We start from the raw sequence: 14,288 nt of genomic DNA on the forward strand, positions 1-14,288 counted from the left end.
GAGTAAGCCCACAAGCTCTAACCCCCTAGTAGCCACAATGAGTAAGCCCACAAGCTCTAACCCCTAGTAGCCACAATGAGTAAGCCCACAAGCTCTAACCCCCTAGTAGCCACAATGAGTAAGCCCACAAGCTCTAACCCCTAGTAGCCACAATGAGTAAGCCCACAAGCTCTAACCCCCTAGTAGCCACAAGGAGTTAAGAAACAAACGTCACCGGAGAGCTTCTATGAAAAGGGGGAAAGACCCAATGATGAACCCCCACCCCCCCGGTCCGTGAGTAAATCGTCTACCACGAAACCGGTCCCTAGTGCCAAAAAGGTTGCGGACCGCTGCTCTAGGCAATGAGAGTGGGCCTGTCGCCACAAGTAACCTCGACCACCACTCCTCGCCTCTGGTTGATGGGAAGGCGAGCTCAAAGTAGCCTGGGGCTTACGGCTTCCCACGCCTCACCGCCACGCTCCCACGCCCCCTTCATTCTTTTGCTCAGAAGAAGAGCCACTCCCTGTTGTTTGGCAGTCTCCTGCCCCTAGTAGAGGGCTGTTTACCCCTCATGGTGGCAGGAGCCAGAGCCGGTCCACCGGACCTCCTGAGTACCGCAGAGATCCAGGCGGTATTTGTCCAGCTCTCGGCAGAGTAGTGGCAGCCTCTCATCCGCAGTCAGCGTCGGAACATTCCACGTGACCACCCGCAGTAGCTTTTTATTATTTCTGGAGGATCCCCAAGGGTAAGGATTCAGTCTCCTGGCTCTGCCAAATGGGGTTTGGCCAGGAGATGTCATGGACGCCTGTCCCCCCGCTAGAATATTTTTTATGGTTTTGTGCTAATAATTGAAGATGGAGGGGTGACCAGCCCCTTGCACCCATTCAGAGCCCCCATTTGGCCGCTGTGGTGGTTACAAACGCCACGAGGGAAATGTTCGATTGAAATTGGTCCTCCCCCCATGGCACTGCTCACCGCAGCGTTACCGTCCGGCACCAACGAGGAGGTAGGGGGTTGTTTCGCTCGACTTGACAAAGATCCCCCCGTATGGCCTTAACAGACTGTTGTTAGCGAGCACCTGTGAAGGCCGACACGGCACACAAGGGGGTGGCCAACACCACGCCCGGCCGCCTTTGTCTCCCCGGTGGCAATGTTTACTACAAAACGCACCGGGCACTCGTTTGAGGCTGATTTGACCTAGGGTAGGCCCAGGATCGATTCAGATAATAAAAATGTTGGCTGTGAGCGAGAATCAAACTCGGGTCAGCGGGGTCGGAGCGCAGCATAGTGCTAACTACTACACTACCTATCCACCCACCCACTCCCCTACGCACGCACACACACACAGCTCATCCGTCGAAGAGACATCTGGTGTTTGTGGAGCCTCGCGGTAAGACAAGCAGCACACTGGTGCTTCAGGGAGACACGCTACTGCTGGGGTGCATCGTTCAAGGGCTGTACGTACACACACAACAACAACCGCCATTCACCACTAAGTAGCGGTGACATCACCACAATGCTTGTGCCAGGCTATGTGCACGTTGAGGCCACGTGAAGTGTCGAACGCCCGCTGGCAGGAGGTCACGGGGCAGACCCAGGTGCCACGGGTCGACTGACTGAGATGACTGAGATGACTGGCCGATGCACCACCTGTGCCGCCTACTGTGCCAACCTGCTGTGCTTTAGCCACACGGCCCCTACGCTCGTTGTTGTGAGCGTCGCTCCTCCGCCCTCCGTTGTTGAGGGTGACTGCCTCCAACTGCCCAGTAGCAGCAGCGTCCTTCACGAGCCTCTTCCACAGAGGCCAATCTTGACACCGCTGGTACCGGTCATCGGCAAGTTCAGTCAGCTCCACGTCCTCCTGTACCACATCACTCCATCTTTTCTCTAGCCCGTGCCGCGCCCATTTAGCCCCCTCAATCCGGCCGAACAAAATCTGTTTAGGCATGTTCTTGGGTCTTTCGGTAAAGTCACGTAGATAGAAAAATAAAAAAATAAATCACGACGTTTCATTCGCAACACAAGCAAATATATATTTCTCCTGCCTCAGCAGTTTGCCTGCTGTATTTTTTCACCTCAAGATGATTGCTTGTGTTGCGATCGAAACGTGATTTTTATTATTATTTTTCTATCTACGTTACTTTACCGACAGACCCAAGAGTATGAATTCCTGCAGTCATGAAAGCTGTTTAGGCATGCGGTATCTGGGCATGCGGGCTACATGACCTGGCCAACGCAGCCGTGCCTGCCAGAGGAGCTCACCGATGGGACTTTGTCCAGATCTTTCAAGGATTTGTGAGCTCACACAATCCAGCCCGGTTAACCAAGGATGAATCGTAGGCAGGCCAGCCTAAATGTTTCTAACCGGCAAAGATGTTCCATTAGGGGGGTCCACGTTTCGCAAGCGTAGAGAAGGGAGGGAATGACTGTGGCCGAGAAGACCTGAAGCTTCGTGCGGAGCGACAGACCAGGTAGCTTCCACACAGCGTTACACAACCAATGAAAAGATAATGCCGCTCGACTGATTCGAAGTGAGACCTCTGCTGCCAAACCCGAGCCGGTCATGAGCACACTGCCCAGGTATGGGAAACTCTTCACTCTTTCCACAACTGCCCCATCACCAATTGGGAGTTGTGGGGGTGGAGTGTCCGATGGGACAACATACCCAGGCAGGTGCTTAGTTTTAGTGGGGCTGATGGTAAGGCCCCACCTCTCAGTGGCAAGCTCCAGGTTCAGCAGCAGCACCTCCAACTCCTCCTGAGTGAGCAGCAATTACCAGATCATCGGCATACATAACGCTGTTGACCGATAGGGAGCAATCCCTTGACCGCACCTGGGCATCGATCAGCCTCCCATTGTATCTATACCAGATGGAAATTCCTCCCGTACAGCCATCCAAGGCTTTACGAATTACGTGGTCGAAATTGATGTTTAATAATGTGGGAGCCAGAGGACATCCCTGTCGCACAACAAGGTAAACAGGGATTGACTCCGACTCCCGGCCACGTAGTTTTACCCGGTGCCTGCTCACCATCATGAAGGTCCTTAATAATTGTGAGCAGAGGGTCAGGGACTCCAAATGTATGAAGAACAACCCAGAGCCCAGGCCTACTGATGGTATCATAGTCCTTGACCAGGTCAATAAAGCAGAGATGTAGATCTTGTTGGAATTGCCTACACCTCTGCTGTAGCAGACGGACAGAAAATATGACATCTGTGCAGGACCGCCCTTTCCTGAAACCGCATTGGGGCTCCGCAAGCCTCTCCTCAGCGTGCCTGGTAAGGCGATGTTGAATAATCCTTGCCAGGACCTTTCCCGGCACACTGAGGATTGAGATGCTCCTGTAGTTGTAACAGTCTGTGCGGTCCCCCTTCTTAAGGAGGGGGACCACCAGGGCATCCTTCCAATCCTGCAGAAGCCGTCCAGTAGTCCAGACTGTTATGATGTCATGGAGGGCAGTCTGTGCACAAACGCCACTCTCCCTCAGCATTTCACTTGGGAGATAATCTCTGCCCAGTGCCTTTCCTGGTCTCAGACTCTGGATCGCCTTCAGTACTTCCTCAACAGATGGCACCTCAGCCAGCCACTCACAGGGGGTGACTTCTTCCAATATCTGAGGCACCGCAGGTCTCAGTAGGGTCATCCCCCCTTTGTCCCACAATGTTTTCCAGGCTGAGGGATTTCTCCTCCCCCAGGACCTCAGAAATGCTCAGCAAATCTGCAAAACTGTTCCTGGGGGTCGGAGATTGGATCGCTGTTCTTTCCCCTGATGATGGTAATAGGTGTGGTGCTGCAGGTACATTTTTTGATGGAGTGAAAGAGCAATTTGTGAATGCGGGCCATTAAGGCAGACTCCATCTCCTTAGCAACCCGCAACCACCACCCATCCTTGCAGCGCCTCACGGCTCTTTGAACCTCCGAGCGAAGGCTGCGGTAAGCCTCCTCATTCTCTGACGTGGGATGCTGTAGACGATGAGAGTGGGCCTGTCGCTTTTTCTCAGTCAGCCTGAACATCTGTCAGCCTGGGTCTCTGGGGAGGTCTGGACCGTGTACCCAAAGCAGCCATTGCAGCTGCATGAGTCACAGTCCTAAACCTCGCCCATTTACCCTCGACATCAGGAGGAGTCGGGGACGATGCCAATCCCAGCCGCAAGCGATGATGAAATTCTCGCTTGCAACTTTCATCAGCTAGCTGAGACCAGGCCACTATGGGTTTGAATGGGGTCCTGGGTGTACATCCACCACCGGAGTGGAAGAATGGCAGGCGCATCTTACAGATGACAAGTCGATGGTCAATGGGCAGATCAGCTCCATGGTAGGTCCTGGTGTCAAGGACATGGGCCCTCATCCGCCGTTCTGTCACTATGTAGTCCAGCAGTTGTTCTTACTTGGACCCGGCATGCATCCATGATGTGTGGATGCGCCGATGCCGGAACGGCGTGTTGGGTTGCACAAAAATCTAGCAGCCTCCTACCGTTGTCATTGAGCCAATCTGGCCCATGCCCTCCAATCACTCCAGACCAGGTGCCAGCATCATGACCAACTCGGGCATTGAAGTCGCCCAACAAGATGACTATCCCGAGGGGCCACTTTAGCTAGCACTTGTGACAGGAGGTTATAGAAGGCATCTGACTCATCGACCTTGCCTGCATCCCTCCACGGATGTTCATCTTCGGTGGGGCATATGTAACCATGACCACCACTCGCCTCTGGTTGATGGGAAGGCGAGCCCAAAGTAGCCTGGGACTTACAGCTTCCCACACCTCATCGCCACGCTCCCACGCCCCCCTCAGTCATTTTTCAGAAGAGCAGCCGCTCCCTGTCGTTTGGCAGTCTCCTGCCCCGAGTAGAGGACTGTCCACCCCTCATGGTGGCAGGAGCCACAGAGATCCAGGCGGTACCATTCCAGCTCCCGACAGAGGAGTGGCAGCCTCTCTTCCGCAGTGAGCGTTCAAACATTCCACGTGGCCACACGTAGTGGTTTTTTGTTGTTTCTGGAGGAGCCCTGAGGGTAAGGATTCAGTCTCCTGACTCCGCCAATTGGGGTTTGGCCAGGAGACGTCAGAAACGCCTGTCCCCCCGGGGCCTGCGACACAAGCTTAATAAGAGTTTTATTTCGTGGTTTCGTGGTAATTAATTGAAGCTGGAGGGGTTACCAGCCCCTCGCAACCGTCCAAAGCCCCCTTTTGCTGCTATGGTGGCTACAAACGCCATGGGGGGAATGGCGAATCTAAGTTGGCCCTACTCCCATGGCACTGCTGACCACAGCGTTGCCGTTCGGCACACGTACACACACGCACGTACACACACGCACGTACACACACGCACGTACACACGTGCACGTACACACACACGTACACACACGTACACGCACGTACACACACGCACGTACACACGTACACACGCACGTACACACACACACGCACGTACACACACACGCACGTACACGCACGTACACACACGCACGTACACTCACGCACGTACACACACACACGCACGTACACACACACGCGACACGACTATTCACTTCACTACTGTACACTACACTGCTATGCACTACACTTCACACTACACTACGTAATATCCCACGCTAGTTTCGCACGCACACCCACGAACGTGTGTGCGCGTGCGTGTGAGTACACATGCACGCGCATCCACGTGCGTGTGTGCACGTGCGTGTGAGTACACGTGCGCGCACACCCACGTGCATGTGTGCGCGTGCGTGTGAGTACACGTGTGTGTGCGTGTGAGTACACGTGCGTGTGAGTACACGTGCGTGTGTGTGCGTGCGTGTGAGTACACGTGCGCGCATTCCCCCGCTTGCATGCGCTCAGCCCCACACCGCAGCTTCGCTGGACCAAGGTGGACGGGGAGCTCCCAAGCGGCCGCATCACCTTCGGTGCCTTCAACCAGACGCTGGCGATCCGTCACGCGCTGGCGGCCCACGCCGGTGTCTACCGGTGTCACGCCGGCAACGGCGAGGGCAGAGCCCTGCACACCTTCACCGTCACCATGGAAGGTGCCTCGGGGGGCGACGGAGGGAGCGGCGGCACGGCGGTTAGCGAACCCTGCGGGTCCCAAGTCGTGGCAACGATTGTTTTGACCGGTCCCGGGCCTCTCCTAGGTCGACTCGACCTCAAATTAATACCCCCCCCCTCCTTCCCCCCTCCTTCCCCCCTCCTTCCCCCCTCCTTCCCCTCTCCTTCCCCCCTCCTTCCCCCCTCCTTCCACTCTCCTTCCCCCCTCCTTCCCCCCTCCACCACCTCCTCCCCCCTCCTCCTCCTCGTGTTTTCCCGACCGCTGCAGCCAAGCCTTACTGGATCGCTCCCGAGCCAGAGAGCTGCGTCTACGCTCCGTGGGACACCGTGGAGCTCGCCTGCCTCGCCGACGGAATCCCCAAACCGCTCGTCCGCTGGTTCTTCAACGGCGTCCCCATCGACGGTGAGACGCCTCCTCGCCCGCTCGTCCAACCTACGCGCTCGCTCACTACCCACTGACTTTGCTCGTCCACTCTCGTACGCTCGCTCACTCGCTGACAGCCTATCACACGCTCGCTCACTCGCTGACAGCCTATCACACGCTCGCACACTCACAGTCTATTACACACTCACACACTCATAGTCTATTACACACTCACTCACAGCTTATCACACGCTCACTCACTCACAGCCTATTACACACTCACTCATAGTCTATTACACGCTTACTCACTCAGAGTCTATTACACACTCACTCACTCACAGTCTATTACACGCTCACACACTCATAGCCTGAGAATAGGTTTTCCACTTTTTTCTGACAACAAAACAGCTGTGTTAAGATGTTAAAACACCAAACTGAAACCTTTTACGAGTAATAATGTCTGCATTAACCACCACATATACTGGTGGTCAGAATGCAAACAAAAAACATACTCTGATAGTATATGCATTGTCTTTGAAACTGATTGGTCCACACCAGAGGCAGCTGTCAAACTCACAGAAACTGATTGGTCCACACCAGAGGCAGCTGTCTCTGGTGTGGACCAATCAGTTTAAAAAAACAATGAATTTTCTTTCAAAACAGCTGTGTTAAGATGGTAAAACACCAAACTGAAACCTTTTACAAGGAATCATGTCTGCATTAACCACCACATATGCTGGTGGTCAAAATGGAAACAAAAAACATGCTCTGAATCGTGTCAAGGCCCCCACACGCACCAAACCGTGCCGGGTGTCGTGTCGCTGTGCGGTGGAGCAGAGGCCCCCGCGGTGCCCGGGCGGAGCGTGGACGGCGACTCCCTGACCCTGAGGCGGCTGGACGGGGGAGCCACCGGCGTGTACCAGTGTGAGGCCTCCAACCGGCACGGCACCATCCTGGCCAACGCCTACGTCAAAGTGCCGGGTGAGCGGGGGGCGGGGGGGTGACCGGGAGGAGGTGGGAGGAGGAGGGAGGACGAGGAGGGAGGTTGGAAGAGGGAGGAGGAGTATGGGGAAGAGGAGGAGTATGGGGAGGAGGAGGAGTATGGGGAGGAGGAGGAGTATGGGGGGGAGGAGGAGTATGGGGAGGAGGTGGAGGAGTATGGGGAGGAGGAGGAGTATGGGGAGGAGGAGGAGAATGAGGAGGAGTATGGGGAGGAGGAGGAGTATGGGGGGGGGGAGGAGGAGTATGGGGAGGAGGAGGAGTATGGGGAGGAGGTGGGAGGAAGAGGAGTATGGGGAGGAGGAGTATGAGGAGGAGGAGGAGTATGGGGAGGAGGTGGAGGAGTATGGGGAGGAGGAGGAGTATGGGGAGGAGGAGGAGTATGGGGAGGAGGAGGAGTATGGGGGGGAGGAGGAGGAGTATGGGGAGGAGGTGGAGGAGTATGGGGAGGAGGTGGAGGAGTATGGGGAGGAGGTGGGAGGAAGAGGAGTATGGGGAGGAGGAGTATGAGGAGGAGGAGGAGTATGGGGAGGAGGTGGAGGAGTATGGGGAGGAGGAGGAGTATGGGGAGGAGGTGGGAGGAAGTGGAGTATGGGGAGGAGGAGTATGAGGAGGAGTATGGGGAGGAGGTGGGAGGAGTATGGGGAGGAGGAGGAGTATGGGGAGGAGGTGGGAGGAGTATGGGGAGGAGGAGGAGTATGAGGAGGAGTATGGGGAGGAGGTGGGAGGAGTATGGGGAGGAGGAGGAGTATGGGGAGGAGGAGGAGGAGAATGAGGAGGAGTATGGGGAGGAGGAGGAGTATGGGGGGGAGGAGGAGGAGTATGGGGAGGAGGAGGAGTATGGGGAGGAGGTGGGAGGAAGAGGAGTATGGGGAGGAGGAGGAGTATGAGGAGGAGTATGGGGAGGAGGTGGGAGGAGTATGGGGAGGAGGAGGAGTATGGGGAGGAGGTGGAGGAGTATGGGGAGGAGGTGGAGGAGTATGGGGAGGAGGTGGGAGGAAGAGGAGTATGGGGAGGAGGAGTATGAGGAGGAGGAGTATGGGGAGGAGGTGGAGGAGTATGGGGAGGAGGTGGAGGAGTATGGGGAGGAGGTGGGAGGAAGAGGAGTATGGGGAGGAGGAGTATGAGGAGGAGGGGGAGTATGGGGAGGAGGTGGAGGAGTATGGGGAGGAGGAGGAGTATGGGGAGGAGGTGGGAGGAAGAGGAGTATGGGGAGGAGGAGGAGTATGAGGAGGAGGAGGAGTATGGGGAGGAGGTGGGAGGAGTATGGGGAGGAGGAGGAGTATGGGGAGGAGGTGGGAGGAGTATGGGGAGGAGGAGTATGAGGAGGAGTATGGGGAGGAGGTGGGAGGAGTATGGGGAGGAGGAGTATGGGGAGGAGGAGGAGAATGAGGAGGTCCTTGGCTGGACAGACGGCTGTAGGTCGCCCCCCTCTAGGCAGGGCACTTTGGACCGACTCTGACGGACGACCCCTTCCGGCTGGCTGTCTGTGCCCCCCCACCCCTCCAACAGCCGTGCCCCCACAGATGCTGTCGAAGCAAGACAGGCTGTACGTGGCGAGGGAGGGAGAGGCGGTGTACATGGAGTGCGCGGTGTTTTCGTGGCCGCCCGCCGAGTTCCTGTGGTGAGACGGAACGCTGCCCTGGCTCCTTCCCTCTCCGCCTCTCTCTCTCCGCTCACTTAGACGATTGTTTATTTATTTGAACCTCATGGTGGTTCCCCGGGGTATCATAGTACCCCGGCTCTCGCGTGATGTGCGTGATGCAGTAATTTTTAGTCTGCTGATGGCCGGCGATGCGGCAGTCGACTCATCTCGACGAGCCGCTTGCGATTCGCCGCTCAAAGTTCAATGTTAACGGTGACGGGTTTTTTTTCACGCTGATGTTTAGCGTTTCGAGATCGCCGAGCGTGGCACTGATTTCGGATCGACCGGTACCCCGGTCGCGGAGTTGAGTAACACCCCGGTAAAAAAAATAGCGTCCCAGAAATAAAAGATTCCCGATCGCCTCGGCCATATTCTTTGTGGGGGTGTTTTCCGGTAAAGTCACGTAGATCGGTTCACAGAAAAATAACGGAAAACCAAAAACTTCGACGTTTTGATCGCAACGCAAGCGGTCGTCTATAAGAGGGGTAGTGGGCGCGCGAAATGGCTGTGTCGGTGTCAATACTGTGAACGCGCAAGTTTGAAATGGGCGTAAATTGCAACTAGCTAAGGTGGTAGGATGGGAACATCACAGCCAGTCATGACTTAAACTGGTTGATAACATCCTTCACTTTGCACCCATCTCCTCGGTTGAAATTGTGTCCGTTTCTATATGTATATGGATGGCTTCACGAACGAATCTTTTGTTATAGTAATAGGTTTGACCCTTTTGACTGGCACAAAAACTGACACCTTTATTCAAGGCATCATGTTTGCAATAACCACAACACAAGCAGTCAAAATGCAAACAAAAGAGACAACTCTGATAATAATATGCACTGTCCTTGAATTTGATTGGTCCACACCCGAGACGGCTTTTCTTAGAGCCTAGTCTCCACTGGTGTTGGACCATTATCAGAGTTGTCTCTTTTGTTTGCATTTTGACTGCTTGTGTTGTGGTTATTGCAAACATGATGCCTTGAATAAAGGTGTCAGTTTTTGTGCCAGTCAAAAGGGTAAAACCTATTACTATATCTTGTTACTGGCAAAGGAGGTCTCATAATGAATCTTTTGTTGATGGCCAGCGAGCTTGCAAAGTACCTTCATCTTAGAGGAATCTACTTCGCGTGAGCCAGTTGGTATCATTCACTACCCCGGGGGTACCGCCATGAGGATAGTTTCACCAGCTCATGGCCACTGAGCTACGGAGCGCTTTATACTGTGTAGGAACCTCCTGGTTGTTACACCACCAGCAGCACACAGGGGATTGTTGTTGTGTCTGTCAGTCGTGCATCCAATCATGGGAGGGGTGGGGCTGGGTGGGGAGGGGCTGGGTGGGGGGTGGGAGGGGTGGGGCTGGGTGGGGAGGGGCTGGGTGGGGGGTGGGGCTGGGTGGGGGGTGGGAGGGGTGGGGCTGGGTGTGGAGGGGCTGGTCACCCCGTGGTGCCCTTATAAAACTCAACGTTTAACCTACTCACGCCGGCTCGTGCCCGCCCTCACAGTCGGGCATATTGTGCTGAATGCACCACGCTGCCATTGACCGAGCAACCCAACGTTCCTACTACCAGCTCCCTCCCTCCGCAGGAGAATGTGTTATCAGAAGCAGCCATGTCGCAAACGACAGCCCCGACGAAGTGGCTCATTTGTTCGGCTAAGGATGCCTCGAGCGCTCTTTGTACCGCGAGGCCTGTACCTACGTTGAACTTCTTCTTTGGTTCTTTCGGTAAAGTCACCACGTAGAATGAGAATAAAATATTAAATTAATAAAATAAAATAACACAATAAAATTCTCACGACGTTTCGGCCACAACACAAGTGGCCTTCTTCACAAAACGTGAGAATTTTATTGCGTTATTTTATTTTATTAATTTATTTAATATTTTATTCTCATTCTACGTGACTCTACCGAAAGAACCAAAGAAGATGAATCCTTGCAGTCACGAAAGCTTTAAGGTGCGGGAGTTTAGTCGATTTCGTGAATATCACCGGCGGGTTTCTCTCTCCCCCTCCCCCCCTCTCTCTCTCTCACCGCCAGGTTCAAGGACTCACGGAACCTCCGCCTGCAGGACGAGCGCCACCGGACCTTCAACAACGGCACCCTGCGCGCCGTGAGGACACCGACTCGTACGTGTGCATCGCCGTCAACGACGTGGACTCCAGACCGCTGAGGGCGCACCTCCTCGTCGAAGATTAGCAAAGCGCCGTCGCCGCCGCCCGGCCGGCCGCCTTTGTCTCACCACCACCACTACCACCCCCTCCACCATCATCATCAACACCACCTCCACCACCAGCACCACTAACACCCCCTCCATCATCATCATCAACACCACCACCACCACCGTCTCCACCATCATCATCAACACCACCTCCACCACCAGCACCACTACCACCCCCTCCACCATCATCATCAACACCACCACCACCACCACTACCACCCCCTCCACCATCATCAACACCACCTCCACCACCACCGTCTCCACCATCATCATCAACACCACCTCCTCCACCCTCACCACATCCACCACCCTCACCACCTCCACCAGCACCACCACCAGCACCACCAGCACCACCACCTGCAGCACCACCAGCAGCACCACCACTACCACCACCAGCACTACCATCAGCACTACCAGCACCACGAGCACCAGCACCTCCAGCACCACAACCACCAGCACAATCACCAGCACTACCACCACCAGCAGCAGCACCACCACCGCCAACCACCACCAGCACCACCAACACAACCACCACCACCAGCACCACCAGCACCACCAGCATTACCACCAGCACCGCCACCAGCACCACCACCACCAGCACCAGCACCACCACCAGCACCACCACCAGCACCACCACCAGCACCACCACCAGCCGCACCCCAGGGCACAGGCATCTATGTCGTGGTTTTGTGCTAATTAATTGAAGGTGGAGGGGTTACCAGACCCTCGCACCCGTCCAGAGCCCCTATGTGGCCGCCGTGGTGGTCACAGACACCACGAGGGGAGAGGCCAATTTGGTCCTCCCCCCACGGCACCGCCCGCCGCAGCGTCGCCGCCCGGCAGGCACCACGAGGAGGCAGGGGGTTGTGTTTGCCAGACACTCACAGAAGCCCACGACTCGTAGAGACCCACGGGTAACCAAACCGCGACGGCCGTCACGGCGCAGGAGGGCCGAGCAAGAATGCGACCGGCGACGACCGCCGGCCGTCGAGAGGGGCCGAGGTGGAGGCGGAGGAGGAGACCGCAGGAGCATCGATGGCATCTCGGCCAGGCTGAGGCGGCCGCCGCGTCCCTGGGCCGCGGCCGCAGGCCAGGGAGGGCCGGGGGCCGGGGAGCGGCGGCAGGGCCGGAGGGCGGCAGGGATTCGAGGAGGGGGAGCGATGAACGGATGAGGCTGAGGGAGGCGAGGGTAGGGGCATGGGTTGAGACGCAGAGAAAACCTGGGGGGGGGGAGGTAGGGGGGAGGGGCGAGGGGGGAGGTGCAGAGAAGATCCGGGGGGGAGGTGGGGGGGGGTGGGAGCGGTGGGAGGGGCGAGGGGTGAGCGAGGGCAGGGAAGAGAGGGGGGAGGGGTGGAGAGAGGTGGAGGATGAGGGAGGGCGTAGGAAGGAGGCGCAAGGGGGTGGGGGAGAGGGGTCAGAGGTCAGAGGGGGCGTGAGTGGATGGGGCATTCTCGACAGTCTGTGACGCTGACATGGAACTGGTTTCGTCACTTCGGGAGCGGTGGGGTGGTCAGGAGGGACGAGCAGTGGGTGAGGGAGGGGAGCGAGAGGGGGTTGCTTCAAACTTGAATGGGTGCGAGGAAGTGTTCAAAAGGTCGATCCAACAGGCAAACGGCAGTGAATGGAACCCAGTGTTAAAATAGCAACGTAATAAACATTTCCTATGAGCATTGAACCAGGTCTTGTCGTTTTCAATATCAGTTAAGAATTTCTCCATACTCTACCTAATGACCGATTAATTATTGCCAAGCCTTTCGTGTGTTAAACCACAGAACTGGCCAATCACGTCAACAAGTGGCTAGGGACTGCACGTATCACCTGGGACAGTGTGCGCTGACCCTATCATTGTGCACTGACCCTTGTCATCGCTGCCAATACACGATCACTGACCCTTGTCATCGCTACCAATACACTATCACTGACCCCTGTCATCGCTACCAATACACGATCACTGACCCTTCTCATCGCTGCCAATACACGATCACTGACCCTTGTCATCGCTACCAATACACGATCACTGACCCTTGTCATCGCTACCAATACACGATCACTGACCCTTGTCATCGCTACCAATACACTATCACTGACCCCTGTCATTGCTACCAATACACGATCACTGACCCTTCTCATCGCTGCCAATACACGATCACTGACCCTTCTCATCGCTGCCAATACACGATCACTGACCCTTGTCATCGCTACCAATACACTATCACTGACCCCTGTCATCGCTACCAATACACGATCACTGACCCTTCTCATCGCTGCCAATACACTATCACTGACCCCTGTCATCGCTGCCAATACACGATCACTGACCCTTGTCATCGCTACCAATACACGATCACTGACCCTTGTCATCGCTGCCAATACACGATCACTGACCCCTGTCATCGCTACCAATACACTATCACTGACCCCTGTCATCGCTACCAATACACGATCACTGACCCTTGTCATCGCTACCAATACACTATCACTGACCCTTGTCATCGCTACCAATACACGATCACTGACCCTTGTCATCGCTACCAATACACGATCACTGACCCTTGTCATGGCTACCAATACACTATCACTGACCCTTGTCATCGCTACCAATACACGATCACTGACCCTTGTCATCGCTACCAATACACGATCACTGACCCCTGTCATCGCTGCCAATACACGATCACTGACCCTTGTCATCGCTACCAATACACGATCACTGACCCTTGTCATCGCTACCAATACACTATCACTGACCCTTGTCATCGCTACCAATACACGATCACTGACCCCTGTCATCGCTGCCAATACACGATCACTGACCCTTATCATCGCTACCAATACACGATCACTGACCCTTGTCATCGCTACCAATACACGATCTTAGCGTGTGCGTTTTTTAAGCTACACGTGCTTTTGTCTGAAATGTCATGGCACGTGTAGCATGATTCCAATGGGCAGCAGCAGCAGAGATGAATGACCATTGCAGGTAAGTGACAAGTCTACGTGCATACAAATACATCTGTAGTGTTCTTCACTGAGGCACCCACTTGACTTG

At 55.4% G+C, this 14,288-nt stretch overlaps 1 protein-coding gene across 4 annotated transcripts in view; it reads left to right on the plus strand.

Annotated features, from left to right (window-relative positions):
* The window catches only part of LOC142910185 (neuronal cell adhesion molecule-like), a 30,106-nt gene extending 17,633 nt beyond the window's left edge, over positions 1-12,473 (plus strand). For all 4 annotated transcript variants that reach the window (XM_076059861.1, XM_076059860.1, XM_076059863.1 and 1 more), the window contains 6 exons: positions 1,328-1,436; positions 5,815-5,999; positions 6,287-6,421; positions 7,220-7,363; positions 8,894-9,005; positions 11,059-12,473. In XM_076059861.1, the coding sequence (XP_075915976.1) occupies positions 1,328-1,436; positions 5,815-5,999; positions 6,287-6,421; positions 7,220-7,363; positions 8,894-9,005; positions 11,059-11,191 (818 nt within the window). In that variant the 3' untranslated portion in view covers positions 11,192-12,473. The remainder of the gene's footprint in view (positions 1-1,327; positions 1,437-5,814; positions 6,000-6,286; positions 6,422-7,219; positions 7,364-8,893; positions 9,006-11,058) is intronic.
* The last annotated feature ends 1,815 nt before the right edge of the window (positions 12,474-14,288 follow it).

Source organism: Petromyzon marinus, unplaced genomic scaffold (assembly GCF_048934315.1).
Source record: "Petromyzon marinus isolate PM22_M1 ecotype Great Lakes invasive population unplaced genomic scaffold, UKy_Petmar_22M1.pri1.0 PM_G_Scaffold_14, whole genome shotgun sequence".
In the NCBI taxonomy this organism is placed as follows: domain Eukaryota; kingdom Metazoa; phylum Chordata; class Hyperoartia; order Petromyzontiformes; family Petromyzontidae; genus Petromyzon; species Petromyzon marinus.